Genomic DNA, 25,474 nt, shown 5'->3' with positions numbered 1-25,474 from the left:
CGCGTGCATTCATTCAATTACTCAGCTAAACTCACATAAGCATCATTTAGCGGGGAGACCCTGAAGATTGGATTTTTACTTCTCCTTCAGCCACAATCAATGCCATCATCCCATCCGACCATCAAAGCTGAAGAGATACATAAATGATGACTAGAATCAGAATGATGTCTACGTGACAATACCTATAATTTGAGGCACTATCAAACAATCCAAGGATGGAGACTTATAAGATGGACATCTTACAGACAATTAACGCAAACGTGAACGAACGATCATCCACTTTTCCAATCTATCGTGGAACGGAGAATGTACCGTTTGCATCATCATCGCAAGTAAAGCTCGACCAGCTTGAGAACTCATACAGTGCAAAGACGCCGTTGTGGAATGAAGTACCCTTGCCCATTCCTCGCTCGAGTCAGAAAGCTTCTCCTTCCACAAGTGCACGAAACATCGATTCAGAAGTGCTTATCGATAGAATCAATGATGCTGTACCATTCAGCGAAGCATTGGAAGAGAAGGAGTTTCGTCCATTCTACGATCTAGATGAGGAAGATGAGATGGATTTCGTTTCTGAAAAGCAAAGACTCAACTTGCAAATATTCGAACAACATCTATCGCAATTTTCACATACAGATGAAAATGTATTTGAAGAATCCGACTTGATAGGTATCCTTCCAGATGAACCACTTCCTCTACCGCCTTGTGGACAGCAACCCACACCGCCAGCCAGCAAAGCAAAGAAGCCGCCAGCAAAGCGAAAAAGTAGGGCAAAAGCAGTAAAAGCAGAAAGTAGTAAAGTTGTGGAAGAGTTGACCGAGAGAGAGACTGTTGTCGAAGTCGAAAAGCCCTCTTCGAGACCCAAGCCACGTAGACCAACGAAGAAGAAGTCGGAAACCAGCGCAAAAGTAGAAGCTGAGTCTGACGTGATTCCAAAACCCAAACCAACAGCAAAAAGAGCAAAAAAATCTGTCAAAAAGGCAAAAGAAGAAAGCACCATTGAACCTGACGTGCATCTCGAAGTTCCGAAAATTCTCTTTACTGATATGAAAAATGAACAGATGCAAGCTCAATCTTTAGATGATGATGATGACTTCTTCTTCCACAAAGTTAAAATTGCCCCGAAAGTGCAGTCCAAAACCCATAAAGTGGATGGCGACGATGCAATCCTGAAGCTTGGTATTCGTGATGAGAAGCGTCCGATTTATGCACCATCAGAAGGTACAACGTCTAGTGATTCTGTATTGGAGAAATTGCCCAAGTCACAGACGAAATATTTTGACCCAAATCTCATCAATCCAGAGGAAAAGGCAAAGATGCAAAAATCTCTTCTCTATTTGGCCAATTGTCCTTTGTGTAGAGCGTTTTGGCCAGCATTGAGTGAAGATAAGGATGGCAACATTGTCAATAAGAGCAAAAGGATCTGCAAAACAGCAACTGGACCCAAACGGATCAGTCATTTGCACTTGTGTGCTAAAAAGTATGAACAAACGTACGAAAGTGTTGCGAGCCTTTTGCGCAGAGATACAATCACGTTGGATAAGAACAAACGTTTTGAGCGGATCAAAGAGATGCAAGAAGAAAGCGTTTGGGCAGAGCATTGTGGTGGTAATTTGCCAGGTACTCAAGTGCAAAGTACTGTGCAAAAGATGCTGAAGTCCAAAAAGAATTGGTATAAGATTGAGAAATATGTTCGAGCAAAAGCACAAGAAGAGCAAGAACTTCAAGCTAAAGAGAAAAGCAAACGGGTTCGATCGAGAGGGAATGGTGGAACAGATCGCGAAACGACAATGATCGAAAAGCCAACGAAAGGATCTCATAAAGATGTAGAGAAATGCTACACGTTGTTCGGTCCTTCTAGCTTCAAAAATGTTTCTGACAATGACGCCATGGAGGATGTTATTTGGGTCGATGATTCATTCGCATCAAATTATGATCATAGCGATCAAGCTTGTGAAATGCCTTTTGAAAGCATTTGCAGAGCTAGAAAGAGACGAAGACTGCTGCGAGAAGGACACGTTGGAACATTTACTACTAGCAAAAGTTCTCTCTCAACAATGGGACTTCTTTTTGGCGAACAACTTGCTAAAGCGTTTAAATCGAAATCATCTCGCTATGAAGAATGCTAAACAAGCTTCTTGCTTTTCTTTAATGTGTATTTTATCCGTCCATGTATCCTGTATCATAACATGTATTCATATATTGTATCCAATTTCTTCAACATTGATATGACTATCTCTTGCAATCGGAATCCAATACGCGTGAAGGGCGTAAGGAGCTAGAGCGGGGTCGCCAACGCCTGCATGCACGGCTGCCACACACACGTTTAAGAAGATTGTATCCACCCACAAACACTTGACCTAAAACTACGATCGAAGTACAGCTGACCTCGGCTGTATTGATGAGGTGGCATTGAGATATTCTCGAGCACAACCAAATATGAACAGGAGTGGCAATCTAAGCCAAAAGGGTCATTCGGAGGAAAATGAGGAACAATCATTAATCACTTGGACGTCAAGTAAGCCAATCTTTCAAACATTAAAGACAAGAGCTTGGATTTTGATATGCTTCTATACGACTGTCGTTCTTTCATTGCCATTCTGGCTTCAGACAACAACGATCGAACGATTACCACTACCACGTGAAGATGTACAAAGATGGGAAGCAACTTTACCTTGTCCAGTTCGATTTAGACATACGCTCACCCTTCGATTGCCTGCCGGGATCGTGGCTCGTGAACATGAAGCAATTGTAGCACAAGATTTAGCAAAAGCTCTGAAAGCCGCAGGAGATGGAGTTTGGACGAATGAAAAGGTTCAGCATACAATCAATGGCACGGAAACCTTTCAAGAGGTTGAACAACCGATCCCGCTCGAACATGCTGCTTGTATAGATTGGAACGTACGCATGAATGAGGTGGGCAAATTGGAACCAAGTAGTTTACACTATGTCATCACAATCGCACATGGAGATGCTACAGAATCATTCTTGTCCACTTCCACTACCCGACATTTCACCATCAATTCAGCCTACCCTCTGGAAGGTAGACCGCACGGAGAGGTGGCCTGGTCATTGGCATCGCAACTATCGCGCTTTTTGCAATTACCATATCGTGATTTGTTCTTCCAAGAATCATTCGCTACCATCGGACAAGCATCGCATGGATCGATATCCACTGAAAATGTGTTGCAACGAATTGGTGTCTTGGAGATGGATAAACGACAGATTCCATATACCCGCAATGTTCGAATGGTGTTCACATTGGTCAACGAAGATGTCTCTTCTACAGAGCCTCCCAAGGGGCATCGTGGTACCACTTCGAAGAGGCAACTGTCTAGCGGAGTGGCAGGATGGGACGAGAAGCAAGTGAGCAGCATTTTCAAGAAAAAGATTGCTCCATTGACAGAGGCTTTATATGGCACACATAAACTAGTGACGGAAATGCAAACGATATGGTATGCTCCTCTGCAATTCCAGCCAGTTGAATTAGAGATACCCAAGATCTTGGAAGCAGCAAATGTAAGATCGGCCAAATCCAGAAGGAGGAGAAGGAAGAGTGTTCCTAGTGCGGTCACAGACGATGGAAAAGGCGATGATGATGGCAAGAACGAGGATGAAATCGATGATCTACTTGATGAAGAAGACTCAAAAAGTGAAGTCAAAGCTGACGTACCTGAAGTAGTGGAAAAGGATATCATCAATTTGATACGTCAAGATGATTTGCAAATCTTTGTAAATGCAGGAGAATGGGGTCTCTCTTCGAGTGGTAATGAGATCTCACAATCTGAAGCTGAAATCGAGTCACAAAAAGAGCAAGAGATGGATCTGGAAAGTCTTATCCGACAGAAGGAGCGTACGCTTCACTTTGTCGTCTATGTTCCCAAACCATCTCACAGGCCATTACGAATTGCAGCAGATGAACAGAATAGCAACATAAGTGCCGCAACTGGATGGCTTGTGCCGCAATGGGGAGGTGTCTCGTTGTACAATCTTGGTCATGAAAGTCATGAGGTGGGAAGAGCTGAAGGTGTGCATAGTGACAAGTATAACGGAAAGATGTTGAATTTCCTCAACTCGAACGATCTGGACAAAGCATTCACCTCTTTCGACAAGCAATTGCGATCTCTTTTGGGTCTGCGCAGACCTACTGGAATCAGTGAAGCAGAGGAAGCTGATGCAATGCCATCATCGGATGCAAGATTGGCGCTTGCATTAGATGCACTGGTGCGTAGGAGAACGATTGGCTCTATGCGAGAGAGCGTGAGAACGTTGGCAAGCATTATCCGACTGGTGGACAAGATTAAGATTCTTGGTGTTGGGTCACAAGTACAGGATGACGTACGACAAGCTTTGAAGATGTTACAGACTGCTGCTGATTTGCGAGATGATCAAACTGCACCAATCTTACGTCAAGGATCCTCTTCACCCGTTCCAGCTCCTCTGTCTCCTTTGCGGGCTTTATTGGATCTTCACCATAGCGCTGAATTGTTGAGCTCAAGAGCTTTCTTTAATCCTGCCATGTTGGGCCAACTTTACTTCCCTGACGAACACAAGTATGCAGTTTATACGCCACTTTTTGGACCTTTAGCAATGCCGCTCTTAGTAGCGGCCATTCGATTGATCAAAGAGCGGAGAGCACGATCAAAGAAAGAAGCAAAGACCAGATCAGAAAGTGTCAATACGACCAAAAAGAGTACCTCGAGAAAAACCCAATAAGGAAAACCTTTATAGATAGATATACAGGATCTGACAATGTACGTATAGAAGTTGGAGTGAATGTAAATTAAACCGGTTGCGGTCACATGCTTGTCGATCTGTTTGTTGGTTTCAGATGATGGAGGAATTGCTAGTTGCCGATTATATTAGTAGATTCGCTTTTTTCCGGGTCTTAATCGTGCGACACTGTTCCTATGTTCTGAATTCTTCTCATTGAAGTCAAGTGGCTTCTTGCATATGTGTTTGCTGGATTACTCTCTTTGCGTAAGGGACAAAGTCTATTTAAAGCTGCTTTAAAGGAACTGGGAACTGCCAAATGGATGTATGTACATAAAGCTTAAATCTTCATCCAATCAGACTAGTGTACATGCAATAGATTAAACTCGGGTCGCCCTGCATGAGAAATTGCCTAAGAGAAATCTATCAATTTGATGATCACAAGGGACTGATTTCCAGCTTGTAATCGGACATCAATCACCTGTATGAATAAAATCTTTCGATGAATGTATATTATATTATTAATATGCGGGGGAATGTGTGCGTTGGGTTCCCTTTTACGCGTTCTATAGTGTAAAGCCATCACGCTATTTTATCTTCCCCTTGCTTGCGTTATCCTTACTAGTTAAGTGATGAATATGATTATCATCAGATATTATATTTATTTCAAAGTATTATATTTACAAGTATAATGCCAAGATTGAATGATAATAGCTGTGGCTGTCATTGAGTTGTGTCTAAATATGAATGGTATTGGATCTCCTTCTAATTCTTAAATGCTTCTTTCGAATGTCGGAGGGTCAATGAGAGCAGATCACTGTGAGTAACTGTCATTCACTGTTACTCTGCCCCCTTTAAACGCGCTAAGGAACTGAAAGATCACTTTACGCGTCTTTTTTTTCTTGCCTAATCTGTAACACGCGCGGCACCTTTTCAGTCCCAAGGATCACGCTAAAATCAGACTATTGAATAATGCACTCTGCATGACTTGGCCCCATACGGGTTGACCTTCTTTCCTTCTTATTTTTTAGCCTAGAAATTTGAATTGAAAAGGTATGTGTGGTGTGGGAGGACACTAACAAACAAGTACGGCACGTATCCTGAATCCGCACATGAAAATGAATGAATAGAAACAGATGGATGTACTGATTCTACATGCATGCACACTTGCTTTGTTCACTCATAAAATGCCTACATGTCAATTCTAAATAAAAAGGTATGATCTTCTGTATAACATGCAAGGGTATTAGAAAAAGTATAGTCTAAAACAGCTGCTCTTCATTCCTTTACCGGATCTGCGAACAAAGAGTAGCGTGCAAATCTTCAATGGCTTTCTCACTTAATTTCCGTCTTTAGTCAAACGATCCTTTTTGAACGGTTTTGATCAACGTGTTGACGTTGGATTGGATACCAACGTTCAATTCAACATCTTCTCAACGATCATCGTCGTCATCATTATCATCAACAAAAGATCACGCGTTTATCGTGATTTAGATTTATACCCTAACAAATACACACACATAATAATATACCCACAATCTACAAATGGCCTCTACAGCATCTTCAAGGAGGCCTCCTCCATTGCGAACAGTATCTTCTACTCCCACACGTAAACCGCCTCCAATTCCACCTCCTACTTTGCCTTTATCTCGTTCTCAACAATTGGCAAACGCAATCGCAGCTGCTGAAGCACAAATGAAAGACGCTCTCGATCAATCACAAAAGCAACAACAACGTCAACAACAAGGAACAGAGTCAAACAACGCAGCAGATGTTATATGGCAAGGAAAAGGCGCTTCTTTATTCGAAAAAGGTTTACCTTCTCCTGTCGGTAATCATACTTCAAACGAAGATTCACAAGGTGAATTTGCCGATGCAGATGAAGGTTTCGATAGCGATGAAGCAAGAAGCGTAGATGATAATACCACATTTACAACTTTATCCACTTCTGGCAGTACAACAAAGAGATCAACATCAAATACAATGCCGCCACTACCGTCGCCTTCTTTACGAAAAGGTTCGCTTCCGGCCGCTCCAGCTCGCCCCCAACGTAAAGCACCGCGAAACCCACATCCCATCGCAGATGAAATTGAAATGGAGGAAAACGATGAGGATTGGGGTGAAGACGACATGGATGCAGGAACGACATATGGACATGCTAGCAGAGCTTCTATCGGTTCAAGCATTTGGGCTGGAAGGGGAAAGAAGAAGAATTTCACAGATGATGCAGATATACCCGCTTTACCTTCTCCTGATCTATCCGTGATAGCGCACAAAAGCAATCCAAAAGTACGGAAAGATCGAATCAGTATGGCAGAAACAAGCAGCGTATACAGTCAAGGAGGCGCGACTGATTGGAATGATGATGCACATCATCAAGCACTGGAACAAACGCCACCTTTGGATAAGATACGTCAATTGGGCTCTCATATGTCACCTCAATCTCGTGATGATGAATTCGAAATGATGGATACTCAAAGTGTATATGAAGGTAGAAACAGCATTTCTTCAAATTCTGCCGGTCTCACTTCGCCTACTTTTGCACCAAACACAGCCGAGCCTGAACGTAGATTACCCGATGGTACATTGGTTCCCAAGATGCCACCTTTGCCGCCTCATCATTATTCTCCCGATCCAAGTTCCCAGAATGGTGTTCAAAAGAGAGGCAAGAAAGGACGAAGAAACCGTTCACCCATCCTATCATATGCAGACGGAGAAGAAGAAGAAGAACGTTTAGTGCAAGAGCGTGAATTGCGTGAACATGGTGGTATCGGCGGATTGCAAACAACCGCAACCGGTATGGGACCAAAATTGAAAAAGAATTCTCCTGCACCATGGGAAATGGATAATGATTTGGATTTGGATAGCTCTGCTTCGGTAGGCGGAAGTAGCACTGGCGCAAAAAGATCGACTGATGGACCTTATTCCGGTTTACACTCGCGTCCTTCTATGGAACATTTGTTTGCTTCTGGAATGAAAAATCCTTCCAATTGGGCCCGTCAAAGTATGGAGCAATTCCGTAATCGATCGGTCTCAAACGGAGGTACACCATCTCCTATGCCTGCTGGCCATGCAAACCATCCTGGTGCGTCAAACATTTCACTTCCTTCTTCAAAGTCTACTACTGCTTTTCCGGGCAATCCTTCTAATCCAATTGCTCAAGCTTCAAGCCCCTTAGCAGGTATGCCAAAAGGTGCAAACTGGTTAGATGATGAGCCTTCGTCACAAATGGAAAATGCACCTACTGGAGATGAAGCGCCTTCTAGACGTTCACGAACAAAGAGCATTTCTGGAAGTGCAGCAGGCATGTTGAAAGGTTTGGGCTTGGCTTCTAGTGCTGCTCCGGCCAAAAAGGCATCCTCTTCACGTCTTGCAAAGGCGTTTCAACGAGGCAACAAGAATGGACCGCAAGGTGCATCACTGCCAGCAGAAGGTAATCGTAAACAATCTCTCAATCTCAGCAGAGGTATTAGCTCTGATGATTACGCTCATTTACCGCCTTCGCCTACTTTACATCAAAACAATATCAATTTACAAGTAGCCAATGGATCTTCACCTTATATGAGTCATTCAAGTGCGAATTCCCATTCTTCTCTTTCTCATCGGTCGGATGGCTCTCCTGGTCTTGCAAGCTTTGTGCCAGCGACAGCTGTTCCTCCGATGCCCAAAAGAAGGACGAGCAATGGAGCAAGTACTCACTCTGTCAACCAGTCTGGCTCAGCTGTGCCCAATTCAAGTGCAGACGGACATTCTCTTACCGGTTCATCTTCTAGTCATAACTTACAACAAAAATTAAACGGAGGCTTGCATAGAGCAGAAATGATGGATATGATCATGTCTTCAAATGCGAAAGCACGTGAATCACATCCTCGTAATCCAACTGAAGGATCTGTTGCAGGCTCATCAGATACTGCAGCTGATGCAACTTCTCCTCAAAGACCTGCTCTTAACATTCAAAAGGCATCTCCGAATGGCAAAAAGACTGATTCTCAAGATTCTAGTAATACATCACCCAAACATGCAATGCCATACAAAAACACTTTTGGCTTTGGAGGAAGCGCAGAACGTGCTTCGACCGGTGTTCCGCATCAACAGAACCTCAAGTCACAGCAAGCAGGTCAAGTACGCACAAAAGTTGTAACAACTGGACCAGAAGGAGAGTTGCGTTCGAATGAAAGCATTGGAAGTCAATCACAAGATAGTCAAAGGTCAGGAGAAAGAAGTGCAAAGCCGGCTGAAGGTGGTGCCACTTCATTGCCAAAATTGCCTAGCGTTGGTGCACATGATGGCGTTCCATACAAATTGATCTCTTTGGAGGAGGCACGTTTGCAACAACAAAGGGCAAATCAATCCGCTGAAACAGGACCAGGATTGCCTACGTCCAATTCCGAGAAGAATATGGGTCTCATCTTGAACCAAGGTGAACCTATCACTGGCTCGGAGCGCGAGAGAAGCTTGAAGAATAAGAAAAGTGGTGGCTTCTTGCGTAGGTTTGGAAAGGAGAAATCTGACAATAACCCAGACAATGTCGGTCCTATGCCTTCTTTCGCCCCTCCCAATCCTTCGCAGAACGTGTTCCAACAAGGTGAATCAACTGCTGTTCAGGCACCTCCAACTTTATCAGTCCGTCCGATGAGCTCGATGTTTAGCGGATTTGCTCCTGGCTTTATTGATACTTTGGCAGTCACAGAGGAAGGTGACGAAGATGCCGAAAGACAAAATGAATCGAATGATCCAAACGGATTCTTGTCGCCTTCCAATGCAGTTCAACGTACCCTTGCGCCACATTCACCTGCCATAACTGTTGCATCAGTGGACAGTGGAACATCGGGAGCAGATTATTACGATGCTCATGATGTCATCACATCCAATCCCCCCGTTCAACAAAATAATCTCAAAGCACCCTCTTCAACTGTCAATGGCGCCAAATTACGAGCTCCCACCTCTGGTGCAAATGGAAACCCTCCCACTTTTGTTGCCCATATGTCCTCAAGACCTTCGACGGACAGTACGCAAAGCGACAATTCATCCGCTTTGGGCTTGGTGAGCGGATTCCCCAACCTTCCAACTACTGGGCATGGGGCTACAGCGGCTAGTCTGACCGGTAAAGATCGAGTTGAAGGCACGATGACCGCAACACCCATGTCTTCCGCAAATGCAGATGGAATCTCGTCATTAGCATCGGCTACAAGATCGCGTGCATTGGAAATTGAAGCAAAAATGACCGAACTGCATGCTGAACTTGTGAAATTGCGTGTGTTTGCAATTGATAGCGGATTGGCAAAACCTGTTCAACAAATTGGTTCTCCTGATCTGGGCAATAATAATGTTTTAGCAACAAAGGAAATCGATCCTGAATTATCGGAAAAAGAAATCGCTCAACAAGAAGATGCTTTACTCATTCCAATCGATCCTTGTTCTCATTGTGGCTGTCACTGCGCAGAACAAAAGAGACTTCAATCTTTGAACGAATTGGCAATCTTGAAAGGGATCAGTGTTTTGGATCGTGGTCGTGCATTGAAACCACTTGCCGGTCAAAATGGAAGCAAATTTGGCGGATACCTTGACCGTTGAGAATACAGAAATATACCATGACAATACCTTATTCAATTCTTTCAAATTACCAATCTAGATAGCGAATATGTTATTAGACTATACCTGAATTATAATTCCCGTTATATTGTTTGCTCAGAGTGAAAAGAAAAACCTTCATAATGCTGATATTGAAGAATAGTGTAACAGCGATGCTACAATAATATATAGTACAGAATAAGTGATGTAAAAATGGCAAGATCATAAAGCATCTGTGAATAGAATAAATAGCGGCAAGCATTGCTAGCACAAAATAAAGATCTTTGGATAATGAGCACCCCTTTGCTACTCTATTCCTTTTTTCCCTCCTCTTCTGCCAATAAAAAGTCCAATAACGCCTTAGCACCTCTACGATCGACCAGAGCTTTGATTGCTCGCAATTTTGATAATTCGTCAACGTCCACTTCCATGGCAGAAGCAGAACTTTCTGCATTCATACGATCTGCAGCTACTTTTGCCTCGCGCATTCGCTCCGTTAATTCGGTAACGGCTGGAGAAGGTGTGAGAGCAGGCGAAACCATTGCCAACGATCTTTGGTCAAATTCTTCTTCATATACACCTGGAACGAATGTCTGACGTATTCCACTTTCAATTTCACCATCAACCTTTGATTTCTCATCTTCGGCAACCTCTGTGGAAAGATCCAGATTGGGAAACAAGGTTCGTGCATATTGAGAACCAAAGATCTGTTCTACGCTCCTCTTCGCGTCAGTTTCTCCTCCTCGCTCGCCTTTGCTTTGATTGGAAGTATTCATAGCAACGGATTCAGCATTGGCAATGGATGCCAAAATATCAAGCGGCTGATGAACATCCTCATGAGCTTGCTGCAAAAAACGAGAGAATGCTCGTTCTCTCTCAATCTCTGCTCTTGACCAGAAATCCAATCGGATCACTTTCTCGGGAATACGATACTTGAATTTGAGATTTTTGGATGATGAAGCATTTGTCTTTTGAGAAGTGTTTGTAGCAACGGATGTAGCTGTATTAGGAATGTCTAGCTCTTCCCAACCCTTGTCGTACCCTCTGCCTCGCTGATCTCCAGATCCGCTCACACTGGATGCCAACGATTGCGTGTTCTTTTCTTCCTGCTGTTTGCCGGATTTGTCATTTTGGCCATTTTGTGGTGCAACAAAATAGGTGTCCATAGGATCGGGTATGATATCGATGCGACCATCGTTCACAACCCTTGTGCGATAATGCTTTCCTGGGCCAATACTCTTTTCCGATGGTACTGGTAAATTATGTACAGTTGTACTGTTTGCGATCGATTTGGGAACTCTTTCAGCACGAACGGCATGATCAACATGTGCAGGACACATCCATTTACGACTTAAGCTCGGCATACTTGCCATCGGAGGCTCAAGACAATCCAAATGCCAGTGCAAAGCGCAGAAGTCACAACTGAGGATCTTTCGCCAGCCAATATGATCCCCATCAACCGTATCTTTTGCTGTCTGTCGATCCGTTGCCTTTCTTGGACTGCTTCTCCTTGGTTGATTTGTCCTCTTTCTTCCTTGTCCTGGAGTACGTTCAGATGGTAAAGCAGATTCGCCACATTTATAGCAGAGGATCAATTTCCCGTTTTTATCCTTCAAGCGCAAAGGATCACGCTCTTCGACAACGCCAAGCCTGTTAATCTTCAATGGACGAAGCATATTTGAATCGACATAACTACCATCAGCAGCAGTAGCGACGCCTTTGAAATAATTGCGAATCTCTAGGGGCAAAGCAAATATGGTCGGATTAGTCTGGTCGAGATAGGTGAATAGAGGCTGAAATCTGGCAGCCCCTTTTCCATTCGAATTCGCCTTTGCTTTTTCCTTGCTTTTGCTTCCGGTATTCTTTCCATTGGAAGGTACTTCTGATTTGATAGACTCTTTCTCTGTTTTGCAGACATTGCAATACCACTTATCGTCTTCATCTCCCATCGTGACAGGCAATTCGTCAATGTCCATGGGCGGATTGATACAAGCAAAATGGAAACTACGTGGACATCCATCACAACAGATGAAATGACCAGGTCCATTGCATGTTTCGCAATGTTCATTATTCTCTCCTCCATTATCGATCAAGCCTGATCCTGCATGTACCATCTTTGTACTTTGACTTTTTGAAGCAGAATTACGCAAATTGATCGTCATCGTGGGCTGTTGAGATGCTTTAATCGGAGTGGCGAAGCTTGCATCTGCCGCAATAGCCTGAGCAAGAAGATCTTCGTCGGCTGTGGTAACCGTTGTAGCTGTGAGAGGAACGGGACCTACTTCTTCCAAGGTAGAAGATGCTGCTCGTGATCCATTCGCTGATTCATCCACAGTGGATTGTGCATTATTCTGATCAATCATTTCATCTACTCGTTCTGCCAAAGAATCAGGAGGAGATGGTGGCTTTGCATTCTTTCCGTAATATCCTCCAATCATTTTTAGTCGTTTGTGTGCTTCTCTTGGTCTTCTGGATGATGCTGAGTTGATTGAGTCAGTCGAAAGATCTGCTGCAGAGATATCATTGAAAGATTGATCCAACACTTCCAATTCGGATTGTCTTTTCCGGCGATTTGATCGAGAGCTAGACGATGCCTTATTTGGAGTTTGCCCTGATCCAATTATTTCTTCATTGTCACCCACTATTGAGCTATTGGCATAATCAAGCACTTGATCAACATCTTCCGAAATAGTCACCCTTGCAGCTGAATCATTACCTCCTTCTTCCGCGCTGGCAAGTGTCACGCCTTTAGCCCCGTTTAACGTCGTATCGCCGTGCTCTGTGTCCACACCCATTTCGTCATTTCCTACAGCAGATGAATCACGATCGTCCATCTCACGTACGATTGCACTACTTGCCCTCGAATTCGAGTCAAGAGGAGTGGGATGCTGATCTATTTCAGCTTTGATCTCTCTGATAGGTGACTGTTTTGCGTTCTTGTCTCGATTGTTCATTCTGATGAGTTGTTTGGCGATCTCTTCACGTCGTATAATCGGTATCGGATTACCTTTTGAATCTAAACCATTGGTGGCAAGACCTGGATATTCAGTATCAAAAGGTAATTGCGGCGGTGGCGGTAAGATTTGACTTGATTCATCAGACGCTTTGACGCGAAAGAGGTTTTGCTCCTTTTGATTTAAGGCTAATTTCTCTACGTCTGCATTGGACGCTGAATGTTCATTTGATTGACCTGGTGGCGGTAATGGTGAAGTAGATCGAGTTTGCCGTATTGATAGCATCCTCTCAAGTTGAGATTGAGCCTGACCAGATTGTGGGCTTGATCCAGATTCGAGATCGCTGGTTCGGGCAGACCGTCTTGTGGATTTGGAGATAGTCCTTGATAATGAAGACGAAGGCGGTGCGCTACTTCGCATTTGCGAATCTTTCAATCTGTTTAAGATCCCGTTTGAGACGGAAGTAGGCTCACTTTGATCCTCTGCACTGAAGCCACCATTCATCAATCCCATATGTTCGTCTCCATCATTCCTCATTGGTGGAGAGCTTGCTGACGCTTTGCCATTGGCTTTCCTTCTTTGTGATGAGGATGGTGTCTGTTTAACGGAGGAATCCAATCTCATTGAAGACGAACTGGCTTGACTTTCGTACGTTCCATTTTCTGCGCTACCTTCCCGCAATCTGTTTGTGCCATTCGAAAGGCCTGAAGAAGGTGACGAGGGGGCCAATTGAGTATCGCCCATCACCCCCAGATAACGATGATGCGAATAAATATGATTGTTTGATTCTTTATTTTCTCGAGACGATATCTTTTATGATGACGTCTCGGATGATCGTCTGTATATCTAGACCGGCGAGATCAGGAGATGGTTTTGTTCATTTGCTCGCCTTCTTACGCAATAAGTAGAGTATTTCTTGGATTACGTTCCCTGAAGATGAGCTTCGTTGCGTTGAAAAAGATGAATACAGGTGACTCTCCTTCGTACAGTAATTCTTACAAGTCCTCCCCTTTCTTGATGAAGAGATCGAATGATGACAAAGATATATGAATGAATTTGATTTTACGTGTGTCGGTGGTGTACGGGTGCGGATAGTCCAAATTTGTAGCGCTGCGCACGCGTGATCGAATTTCTGTCTGAATTCCCAAAAGGTTGATGTAGGTTATCGATCGTGATAAAGAATGTCAATTCGAATGCGATAATGACACAGGTATACTCTTGCCACTCAGCCCAATTGTCAATGATCAGAATTGGACCTTCTCTGTTACCTTCTTTTGGTTGGTGGTGGTGGTAAAGAATGAGACGCGCTTTGATTGCCAACGCGTGAGAAATAGAATCGAGCAAAACTTTACAGCAATGGTGAAAAGAGCATTCAGATATTCATCCTTGAAATTGAATTTCATACCGTGTTTAGCAATCAAAGCGGTAGAAATTGAATAAAGTATGTCATTCCAGTACCCTCTTATACTTTTAAACTCCTTTTCTCTTCCTTTTTCAACATTCGCCCTGAAAACGAATTTCAGTCATTGTTTGAGCACAAGCATATATTAATCATCGCATCCAAAAGCAGAAATACAGTAAGGTTATGTTACATGAGCTGTGAAAGTGTATTAAAGGGTGGTATATAGAGTAGTAATGTTCGTTTCATCCATCTTGTTGTGTATTGGTAGTTTGTTCTGTTGGTTCACTGTCATCGTCTGATTCTCTAGCGTTTTCGTCCCCTTCTTCGCTTTCATCTTCTTCTGGCTGTATATTCATTGAAGAATCACTTCCCAGTAAATCAAATCTTCCTGCTTTTCTCCATTCTTTCTCCAACAATTGTCTCCTTTTTTGATCTTCTTGACGTGCGTTCAAATGATGTTGTTTCTCTTCTTTTTGTGCATGTTCTTTTTCTTGTTCTGTCATTTGCACCTTTGATGCACCAGAAGCAGATTCGGCATGCCCACGGTGCGAAAGATGGATTCCATGTAAACGAACATCAAAGAAATTCATATGTGGCATAGAAAGAGATGGCATGTTGAGAGCAGTGATGCCAGGCATGTGTTGCACAGGGTAATTGTACCAACTCTTCTTACTCTTGGTATGCAGCTCTTCCGGTGCATGTGCTTGATCGACGATTGGATCTTTGTCTTCGGAATCAGTCATCGTCTCTGGTTCATCTGTGAGCACTACTGGCTCCTGTTCAGGAGTATGGTCGTGCACTTTCGATTTGCGTCCTGATTCGTTACTCTCTCTGTCATGATCAGGAGATGTGCTTTCTGAAACTGTTGTTGCATTTGTATTAGATCTCGGTGGACTTCTGAGGTGCATCATACTGGCAACATGTTTGACAGACAATGACCCATGACGAATAAGTCTCTCCATCGAAGAAGCAGTTCGTGATACTTCCCTGCCTTTGGATGGTGGAGAAGAGTCGGGCGAATCTTTACTACTTTCGTCCACTTCAGACGTATTTGAGCGGAAGGTTGAAGTTCTTTTTTCATCCAAAGGTTGAATAGTGTTTGATCTAGAAATGCTGCCTTGTTTTTTATTGCCTCCTAAGGCTCTTTTGACCCTCTTCGATCGCTCAAGAGATTGATAGATAAAGTCACGAGCAACATCCAAGCCTTTCTCTTTTCGAATCATCTCTCCAACAACTTGAGCTTTTTCACGTAAAAGAGTTTCATCTCGAGCACGAGTTAATGCTTCAGTAATATCGTCAACCGATAGCGACTTCACTCGAACTCCTGCTCCTAATTTTGCCACTCTTCCACTCCAAAAGTATTGATCTCCAAAGAATGGATGGATTAAAGTCACCAGACCAGCCCTGAGACTAGCACCCGTCGTACCTGCACCTCCATGATGCATCGCAATATCGATCCGAGGGAAAAGCCATTCGTGTGGTATACTGTCAACAACGTATGCTTCTTTAGGTACTTCTGGTAAGTCTACCTCCCCTTCTTTTTCCTTCTTGGCAATCATTCTTCCTGACCATCCTTTTGCAACAACTGCTCGAACATCACTTCGACGAATAGCTTCATATATGTTTCTCTGAACGCCGATAGGATCAGACATTGTGATCGAACCAAAACCGATATAGCAAAGCTTTTTGTTATCGTCCTTTGCCTTTTGAATGAATGTGAGCAATTCTTTGGGCGCTTCCCATTTGGTTGCATCATTTGTCAAATTCCAATAGCCAGTCACTTTAATACGATCTCCCCAGTCCAAAGGCGGAGGTACGACTGCTGGCGAGAAGTTGTACATGAACGGCACAGAGCCTTGATCGAGCTTATTGAGATCTGTTGATTCCAAATGAAGCATATGTCTACGCCAACGATTGATTTGACCAGAACTTGCGAGCCATAAAACTTGATCGAAAATGGTATAAGACATTGAGTTATACTGGGGACCCAAATCCACATTGGGTACGGAAAATGCTTGCGGGTAAGTTGATGTCCTTGTCCATGGCATCGTGAACGCTCGCATGTAATAAGATCCAATCGCTTCAGCAACATGAATGCCTCCGAAAGTAGAAGGCGATTCGATGATTAAGTCGGCATCCCAACAAGTTTCCATGATTCCGCGCAAGAGCTCATCAAGCCAATGTCTAAATTTGCCCATCGCTTCACGATAAAATTGTGGAGAGAAGAGCATTTTGTTATTGTCCACACTGAGCTTCATCAGTTCACCTGGATCTCCACCGACCGCTCGGAAAGCGATTCCATTCCCTTCCACCCATTCTCGATACTCTTCATGACTGACGATCGTGCACGTATGGAAGTCTTTTTGTAACCTCTTGCAAAGGGCAACGTACGGCTGAACATCACCACGACTTCCGATCGTCAGACAGTGGATCTTCATAGGTGCAACAGTGACATTGACGCTGCGATCCATGTTGATCGTTCTTGGTGCAATATTGATTTGACTAGGTTTCAAAGTGATTGTCTTACTGCGATCCTGCAAGGCGAGTATGTCCGTTTGTGTTGATGGTTGTTTCTGGACCTTGTGCTGCGTACCACCTACTGTCGGGGGATCAAGCTGAGGGTCTTTCTCTTGAACCTTTGTCGGTTTATTTGTCTTGCTCGCTTCTTTACCTTGCTCTTCAACTTTCTTTTTGATAGCTTGCATGATCTCCTCTCGTTGCCCTTCATCTTTGATTTCCATAACGATATCTTCATGTGCAAGAACGTGAATTCGTAAGCCTGAATAATGCCATGAAAATGCTTTTGTTTGCTCTGCTCCTTTAATGTCCCGGAATGGAATTCGAATTCTAGTATCTGCTAGGCCTGTCCATCTATGTCTGCGATAGAAGCATAGATGTCTTGGTGTGATTGCCAAAGTTCCGGCCAATGGGAGCGTGCGTACAAGATGAACTTTGAACGTATTGATCTCTTCAATAGAACAGTCCAAAGAGAACTGCTCCAGAAATACCGCTGCTTTACTGTGTGGACCTGAAGCATTCTCACTTCCAGTCTCAGTTTTATTTGATTCACGATCCTCACTTTGAGCACGAGGTCCATCAATATCGATCAAAGCGGTAGGCAAAGTGTACCATAATGACTTTTCCACATTCGCTCGTAATTCAGCCGGCCTCTTTAAAGCGGGTTGGAGGTGAGGCAGCATTTTCACTGCATCATTCACAAGTGCAAACAAGACGTCCGTAGTACTGTGAGGATCACGATCAGAACGATGTAAACGTGGGATTCTATGTTGCGGAGCATCGACATCCAAAACATCAACGTGAACCATAGTAGAAATGTCAAGGAAATCGGTAAAGAATAATTGAGCAATACGAACCAAAGGTATGCAAAGTCGGATTTTATCAAAGTTGTGTGTTGACATAAAGATTGCCGCATCAATTTCACGTTGCCATGCCATTGCAGCTTCAGACGTTTCGAATTCTAACGACACCTTTTTGCCCCTTACACGGAAATGAACTGCTTTTTCATGAGGAGACGGTTGAACGTCATCGATATCGATCAATCTTGCACCACCAAGAGGTTCGTATAGTTCTGTACTGCTAGGATATGCGATGATATTCTCGCTTGTCAAAGTGAACCATGCTTTCCTCTTTCGTTTTGTAAGTCCTGGTCTATGAATGATAGCCGGTCCTTGTTGAAGGATACGATGCTTTGTAGGGCTGGCAGGCAATAATGCAATAAAGCATAGTCGATGCGTTGTGAGAACCAAGTACCCTCTGATCAACACTCTCCTTACCAAGACGGCAGCTTGAGAGCCTAAAACGCTTTCTTTTCCCAACTTTTGGCTTTCTTTGGCATCTTCGATCTCAGGAGCAGGTCCAAATTCTTCGACAATTGCTTCCAACTTTTCCTCATCGCTCATCAGAGGTACAGGATTGGTACTTTCGGAACTGTGACTGCTGGTACGACTGATTGCAGAGAGAACGTCATCGTCCTTTTCATCACCTTTGAGGAATAAGTGATCACTTGCATCTTGTGCTGACGCATCATGCTCTCTTTCGATTGGCTCAAGAGGTGCAAGATTAGTGTAGAATGGCGCTACGGATGAAGGCCTCTGAGCAGATGTGGGAGCTGGAGTGCGAGATCGAGCAGAACTTGCTTTTCGAATCCTTTGTAGTAATCTTGTTCCTTCATCACTCTCGGTACTTGAGCTCATCGACTCCATCTGTTTTAGTAAATTGGCCTTTTGATGTTCAGGGAAAGGAGTATGTCTTTCATCGGATGAAGGGTTATGATGTTGAAGAAATGCTGGCGTTTTGGCTCTTTGAAATGGTGAGCTCGGTCTTTTGAATACAGAGCTTGGAGTGTCGGGGCGATTGAGAAAAGGTGGAGTGGACTGAGCGTGTGTACGATCGGGTACGTCATCCGTAAGATGAAAAGGTGCTTTGATTGGCGTTGGCGTTTGAGTATCCTTGGCGTTTTCATCGCGATCGAAGTTGAATGGCGGCTTGCCGTGTGAGGCTGAAAGTGGAGTTAAGCCTGCATTCTTTTGAGATGATAATGGCGATTTGGCCCGATTAATTTCGTTACCTTGCTTTCCCTTTTGTGATTGTCTCGATTTAGCTTTTCTTCGATCATCTTCCATTTGAGCTGCTTCTCTTATCAAGAAGCTTAATGATGTGTTTATATCATCATACGATCCTTGTTCGAATGCTTTAGGGGATGGCCTTCTCGGTTGTGGTTTGAGTAGTGGAGGTGATGGAGGTCTTTCGCTTGGTTGTTGTGATGTATGCTGATGATTGTCCGATGTCATCTGATTTTGTTTGTCTGTATCGACTTTGGATGCCATGATGGGCAACAACTTTGTGATGGTCGTTGGATGTTCAGAAGTGCTGTTCTTTTGGAAGTTTTGTGTTCATATCACAATTTGTTCGCTTATGGAATTTGCAATAGTTTCATATCTTTATGTCATGAACGTCACTTCTATTGACATGAAGAGCATTCATTCATCCTAGAATATAACCGCGGCTATTGGTTTGTCAATCCGAGTTTCCCTTTTTTGTATTTTTTTTTGCTGCACTTCTGCGTAATAAGCCACATTTTTACCGGGCCATTAATTCCGATTTATCTTTTACGCGTATAGAATGCTCCACTTTATACGCGTTTGACACTTCCGTATTCCGTATGCTTATGTAAGTTGTTTTCCTCTTCATCGCCATTCCTTTGTTTTATGGTAAGCAATTTGTCATATTTCTATCAGTAGAGCTCAGTTGTGATAGCTTCTGGTGGCATCTACTTGCGAGGACTATACAGAGAGGAAATCGGACATCTGAGAAGTCGACGAGAAATAATTCTGCGTGAAAACTTTAATCTTTTGAATTGATTTAAGTTTTATTACGAAATAACATAATTCCACATTGCCTATCGAGTTACATCTTAATAATATATACAGCAAATGGACATACGGTCTTACACCATTCTAAGACGAGTATTCAGGCAGTACTACGATCCTATCATTGTATCTTATAGTAGCACTAAGGCGGATTCTACTATATTTACTACTCACGACAATACTCACAACTTTGCTAAAGGCAAAGATATAAATTGATGCAAACACATCCTTGCGAGATATGCAAGCACATGAACAACCATCAAAATGTCGTGCAAGCTTCTCAGATCTATGCATATCGAAGAAAGGAAGTGGTGCACATACGAGCTGTAGAATTTGAAGTCTCACAAAGCGGATAAAATTCGAATGGTCGTATTAATCTTCTGACTATAGACCCAACTCTTGCCTTACACAACTCAGCTGTAACGATCAAGCTATGAATCGATCAGAGAGTGCGAAGCTAATCATATACATTGGGTCCGTAAGAGAATGCGATATCCAACTTTGTCACGGCCGTCTCCGCAAAGACAAACACACACTGAAAGCTCACAAACATTCAAGCGTTGACGCATACAAGCACAAAAGCACAGCAACCGAACCAGACATCACACATCAACAAAAAAAACACAACGAAAGCAAAGACAGTTCACACACAAAGTTTGGGGCAGTGGAATATGTAATATTACAGATAAAGGCGGCAGAATACCTCTTGTAAATGACAACAAGAAACAAGAATGATAGGTAGACTACACAGGCACAAGTACATCAACAGCATCCACAAAGGACAAGGATACATGATACTACAAGAGAGAAAAGAAAGAGGATGATCGTCGTATCCTTCCCCTATACCAAATGATCTTGCATTTGTGAACACGAAGTTGCATCAGACAAAAGGGAACCGCTTAATCTTGGCTGGCCTTTGCCTTCTTACCAGATTTGGCTGGCAAGAGTTCAGATTGGATGAATGGCAAGACACCACCTTGACTGATGGTAACACCACCCAACAAACGGGAAAGTTCGTCATCGTTACGGATGGCCAATTGCAAGTGACGGGGAATGATACGTGATTTCTTGTTATCACGAGCAGCGTTACCTGCCAATTCCAAAATTTCAGCAGCCAAGTATTCCAAAACGGCAGCCAAGTAAACTGGTGCACCAGCACCGATACGTTGAGCGTAGTTTCCCTTGCGCAAATGACGGTGGATACGACCGACTGGGAATTGCAAACCAGCCTTGGAAGAACGAGATTGAGATTTGGCGTCTGAACCAGACTTGCCACCTTTACCGCCGGAACTGTGATGATAAGCAGAAGAGGAAGACATGGTCAGCATCACATGTTGTATGCATAGCATCAAGGATCATTTGTTATGTTACTCACGACATGATGATTAGTTATGTATAGTTGGGTTGATTAGCGAAAAGTGCTAAAGAGTTGATTGAATTGTGATGGATGAAGAGAAAAGGGAAAGACCTCCTTGACAAGCAGCAAAAGAGGCTTCCTTTATGAAGGATTGCAAAAACTTGAATAGGTTATGTTGCTTGCCTATCAAACAATGGCGCATATGCAATGCGAGAAAATACAACACTTCATCAGTCAAGGGGGAATGTACACGCACGCATACACAACAAGACGATATACACATATTCCACAACATTTTACTGACGTTTAATGCATCTAGATCAAAATGGCGCGTGTTATTTGGAGCATTCTCGAAAGCTGACGTCAGTATTTGTGATTTTAAATGTCACAACACTGCGTAGAAAGGGTAGGTACACGTATTATTTATTTTATTTTTGAGACGCGCGTCGATTATATTTACGCGACGATGGCAATACGCCATTTAATTGATGCAGAGGAGCAGTGTAGTTTAATTGGAAGATCTTGATGGCGCAGAAAAGGCGACAGATATCAATCAATTGTACACTATCTGCAGAATGTGGCATAGTTCCAGTGATATATCGCAATTGCAATATTCAAGCTGTGTATATTCCTCACAAGAAATACACATCAATTGCATATTGTGTATGATTCAAAGGGACATACTCCGTAAACGCGCGCAGAATCAGTACCGTGTTGCGTGTTTGATTTTGTACATGCTTGAATACTATCAAGCACTGCATGCAAAAAAAAGGCCATCCTGTGATCCTTCATAAAGAAGCACTTTTCAACCTCTGTTCAAAGCCGAACCCCTCTTTTATTCCATCATCACACATCTCTTCTAACAACTCTTTTGTTGTAAGTCTTATAAATCTTAACATCTATCAAGTGAGTAGTAACACAACACATATCACACATAGCTTAACAAACATATTGACATATCATCCTTCATCACCATCAACAGAATGGCACCAAAACCAGCTTCCACCGCCGGCAAGGCCCCATCATCTCAAGCAGGAAAGGCACCTGCCAAGGCTCCTGAAGCCGCCAAGAAGACTTCCAAGTCCACCAGCAAATCCGGTGAAAAGAAGAAGCGCTCCAAGGTCCGCAAGGAGACATACTCTACTTACATCTTCCGTGTCTTGAAGCAAGTTCACCCAGACACCGGTATCTCAAACAAAGCAATGGCAATTTTGAACTCTTTCGTTCAAGATGTCTTTGAACGTTTGGCCACCGAAGCTTCCAAATTGGCTGCTATCAACAAGCGCTCCACAATCTCATCTCGTGAAATCCAAACCGCTGCTCGTTTGATCTTGCCAGGTGAATTGTCCAAGCACGCCATCTCTGAAGGTACCAAGTCCGTTACCAAGTACTCTTCTTCTCGTTAAATTGTGTGATTCACACTCTTTTTCCTTGGCGATCAAGATACGTACAAGTCCATCTCTGTATAACATTCTCAAACATGGTTCATTGTCTTTGATCTTTGTTTGATCCGTGCGTATCCGGATGAAAGGTAGTTCTGTCATTCTCAAAGAATCATCCCTTTTCATTTGTCAACTATATTCCAATCGCATGTACTTTTTCGTGCTTGTCGATGTTCTGTAATATTACCTACCGTGACTTCCCGATTGGGGAAATGTACCGTGCTTATTCTCTTAACCTTGTGTGAACTTGTGATTCTAGAAAGTGTTGATAGAGTGCTGGGCGCAAGTTGAATGGCATGTACCCTGTATGCTGTATGTCGAACGACCTGTAATACACTGCTGAAATTCACTCGCGGTGCAAGAATCATGTTGCTTCAAAGGTTTCTCATTTATACACTATAATACAAGGCCAAAATTGTTCTCGTTCATTGATATCATTCCTCCTCGCCACGGTCAATGTGTTCATCTTCATCATCATCTGGAATGAACTCTTCTGCTTCCTTTCCATTGCCATCAAAATCTTGTCGATCTCGCGATTTAGAATTGTCCACGTCATGGTTGCCTTCCTCATCGCATACACGCAACATGTATGCTTGTTCACTTTCGCCTTCACGTCGTTTGAACGGATTTGCTTCCTCATCGTCACTACAATCGTTCGTTTGTCCTTTCTTCTTCTTGTGTTCAAGTTTGATCAACATACTTTTACGTGCTTTTGGCGGCTCACGTCTGTTGAGATGCAAAGAGGGCACGCTGCGCTTCTTTGTCAAGCCGATCGAGCGACCTTTGTTGAAATGTGAAGTTCCCAAAATCGAACTCAAGGCTAGTCACAGAAAGATGCATTCTTGTCAGTGGGAGAAGAATGAACAAGCACAGGAATACTCACATCTACCAGAATTTGGCATAAGCGTTTGGCTCTCCTTCTTCTCAACTTTTGTACTTTCTTCCTGTGTGGATTGGCTTGGACCTTCAGTCGTAACAATGGAAGTGCCGTTACTCGAGGCAGGCTTCTCTTCTTTTGATTCAACTTTCTACAAGCGGTAAGGAAGATAGCAGTCAGAATACCATTCACCACATTTCGAGACACATCAAATGAAACTTACCTTGTTCTTTTTTGATGATTTCATCGGCTTCTCTTTGTCTTCCTCATCAGGTTTCGGACCGACCTCATTCTCCTGACCCTCTTCATGACCATTTTCGCTGGAGATCACTTGACTGTCCCCTGACTGATTCGAATTGTTCGTTTGGATGATCTCATCTTCTTTCTCTTCTTCGTTGTCTGGAATGACATTCTTCTTGCGCTCTTTCGGAGCTTGCTTGTCTTTCGATGGAGGTACACTCTCTTCCCCTTCTTCTTCGGAGTCCATCAAATCAATTGATTGATTTTGACTGCTGCCATTCCCTTTCTTTGCCGCTTTTGTACGTGTCTTCGGCTTCTCCTCCGATTCTGCCACCGATTCTGCCAAGGAAGATGCTGGCATTTTTGTCTTTCTCTTCTTGTTCTTACTGCTGTTACTCGAGGAACCCGGCTCTGATTCACGTTTTGATTTCTTTGATTCTCCTTTTGCAGCAATTTCGGTGCCATTAGGCGAGCATGTAGGCGCATATGTTGCCTTTGTGGCGGATCGTCTTGGCCGTGCAGGACTCATTTGTTGTGCTTTCTCGATTGCTTCTCGATCTGCAGCACTAATTTCTGCATCGATTGGCTCTGATCCATCTCGACCGCTTCTTACCTCATGGAATTCATTATCAGCCGGTTCGTTTTCCGAGATTCCTTCATCTTTGTTGGATTGTTCTGTAGGTAAGCATAGGAAGAAATTAATGAATATATGCACATAATCTTTCGAACTACAAGGAACAACTTACCATCCTGAATTCTCTCCTGGGAAAGTGTACTTCCATTTTCAGCTACCTCGGTCCCATTGCTGTCTCCTGATGTGCGATTGATGTCCAACTCAACCAATGGTTCGCTACTTACACCATTCCATCGAGCAGCTTCTTTTGTTCCGGTCCATGAGCTGTCTTCGCTCGTATGGAGCACCTCTTCGATCCTCATTGGCGAAGAAGTGAATCAACTTGAATCCTCAACCTGATAAGATTGGCTTGGAAAAGAGCAAAGCGGATAGGTATCCGTTGATGATGAACAAATGGCTTCAAAGATGTTCAAGCTGAGAGCAACACTTTCGTTAATAACGCGTAGAGATACGCGTCAGAAAAAGAGTCTTGCTTACATAAAGCAGCAATTCGTATTATGAATTGCTGCTGTCCAGCCAAGCATTAAGATTCGCCACACGAGCTATGCAATGAAACAGGAGACGCTAAAGCCTGTTACTATTCTGGGGTGTCGTCTATATTAACAATGAAGGGAATAAGTTGTAGATATATCACACAAAAGAAAGCCATCAAAGAATGTCAAACATATAGCACATGGCAGTAAGAACAATCATGATCAGTGAATGAGGTCATTATGCTGTATTATTGTTCTTTGATGACTATTTTAAGCATACAAGGGAGCAAACGCGCGCTACCCTCCCAGTATATTGGGATTCTATTACCTCCACGAATAAAATAAATAAATAAAAAAGTGTATGCCTAAGCAAAAATGGATTGCAATTGAAGCTCCTTTACATCCTATCTTAACCCCATCAACA

The 25,474-nt window shown here is 43.3% G+C and overlaps 8 protein-coding genes across 8 annotated transcripts; 4 read left to right on the top strand and 4 right to left on the bottom strand.

Annotated features, from left to right (window-relative positions):
* Window positions 1–97: 97 nt before the first annotated feature.
* On the top strand, window positions 98–2,245 carry FA14DRAFT_162248 (uncharacterized protein). The gene has a single exon (XM_025499495.1). It carries the CDS (start codon window positions 231–233, stop codon window positions 2,124–2,126), a length of 1,896 nt encoding a protein of 631 aa, XP_025352188.1. The 5' UTR covers window positions 98–230; the 3' UTR covers window positions 2,127–2,245.
* Window positions 2,246–2,368: 123 nt separating this feature from the next.
* On the top strand, window positions 2,369–4,809 carry FA14DRAFT_192170 (uncharacterized protein). The gene has a single exon (XM_025501924.1). The coding sequence runs from the start codon at window positions 2,437–2,439 to the stop codon at window positions 4,711–4,713; it is 2,277 nt and encodes a 758-aa protein (XP_025352187.1). The 5' UTR covers window positions 2,369–2,436; the 3' UTR covers window positions 4,714–4,809.
* A 1,219-nt stretch (window positions 4,810–6,028) lies between these two features.
* FA14DRAFT_162247 (uncharacterized protein) lies at window positions 6,029–10,387 on the top strand. Its single transcript, XM_025499494.1, has one exon. It carries the CDS (start codon window positions 6,256–6,258, stop codon window positions 10,282–10,284), a length of 4,029 nt encoding a protein of 1,342 aa, XP_025352186.1. The 5' UTR covers window positions 6,029–6,255; the 3' UTR covers window positions 10,285–10,387.
* Window positions 10,388–11,939: 1,552 nt separating this feature from the next.
* FA14DRAFT_126901 (uncharacterized protein) lies at window positions 11,940–12,395 on the bottom strand (the record flags this gene model as incomplete). Its single annotated transcript, XM_025496768.1, has 2 exons — window positions 11,940–12,132; window positions 12,178–12,395. Coding segments are annotated over 2 exons (411 nt in total), but the record flags the coding sequence as incomplete, so codon positions are not given.
* A 2,369-nt stretch (window positions 12,396–14,764) lies between these two features.
* Window positions 14,765–19,705, bottom strand: FA14DRAFT_162245 (uncharacterized protein). Its single transcript, XM_025499493.1, has one exon. It carries the CDS (start codon window positions 19,482–19,484, stop codon window positions 14,880–14,882), a length of 4,605 nt encoding a protein of 1,534 aa, XP_025352184.1. The 5' UTR covers window positions 19,485–19,705; the 3' UTR covers window positions 14,765–14,879.
* Window positions 19,706–20,685: 980 nt separating this feature from the next.
* On the bottom strand, window positions 20,686–21,464 carry FA14DRAFT_138350 (histone-fold-containing protein). Its single transcript, XM_025497056.1, has 2 exons — window positions 21,403–21,464; window positions 20,686–21,317 (listed from the first exon to the last, which is right to left on the bottom strand). Exons 1-2 carry the CDS (start codon window positions 21,405–21,407, stop codon window positions 20,927–20,929), a joined length of 396 nt encoding a protein of 131 aa, XP_025352183.1. The 5' UTR covers window positions 21,408–21,464; the 3' UTR covers window positions 20,686–20,926.
* Window positions 21,465–22,052: 588 nt separating this feature from the next.
* Window positions 22,053–23,045, top strand: FA14DRAFT_149953 (histone-fold-containing protein). The gene is made up of 2 exons (XM_025497417.1): window positions 22,053–22,290; window positions 22,367–23,045. The coding sequence occupies exon 2, from the start codon at window positions 22,368–22,370 to the stop codon at window positions 22,788–22,790; it is 423 nt and encodes a 140-aa protein (XP_025352182.1). The 5' UTR covers window positions 22,053–22,290; window position 22,367; the 3' UTR covers window positions 22,791–23,045.
* A 149-nt stretch (window positions 23,046–23,194) lies between these two features.
* FA14DRAFT_162242 (uncharacterized protein) lies at window positions 23,195–23,887 on the bottom strand. Its single transcript, XM_025499492.1, has 2 exons — window positions 23,710–23,887; window positions 23,195–23,646 (listed from the first exon to the last, which is right to left on the bottom strand). Exons 1-2 carry the CDS (start codon window positions 23,726–23,728, stop codon window positions 23,261–23,263), a joined length of 405 nt encoding a protein of 134 aa, XP_025352181.1. The 5' UTR covers window positions 23,729–23,887; the 3' UTR covers window positions 23,195–23,260.
* Window positions 23,888–25,474: the final 1,587 nt, after the last annotated feature.

The sequence above is a fragment of the Meira miltonrushii genome (genome assembly GCF_003144205.1).
Source record: "Meira miltonrushii strain MCA 3882 unplaced genomic scaffold FA14scaffold_5, whole genome shotgun sequence".
In the NCBI taxonomy this organism is placed as follows: Eukaryota; Fungi; Basidiomycota; class Exobasidiomycetes; order Exobasidiales; family Brachybasidiaceae; genus Meira; species Meira miltonrushii.
This window is presented reverse-complemented; position numbering and strand designations above follow the sequence as displayed.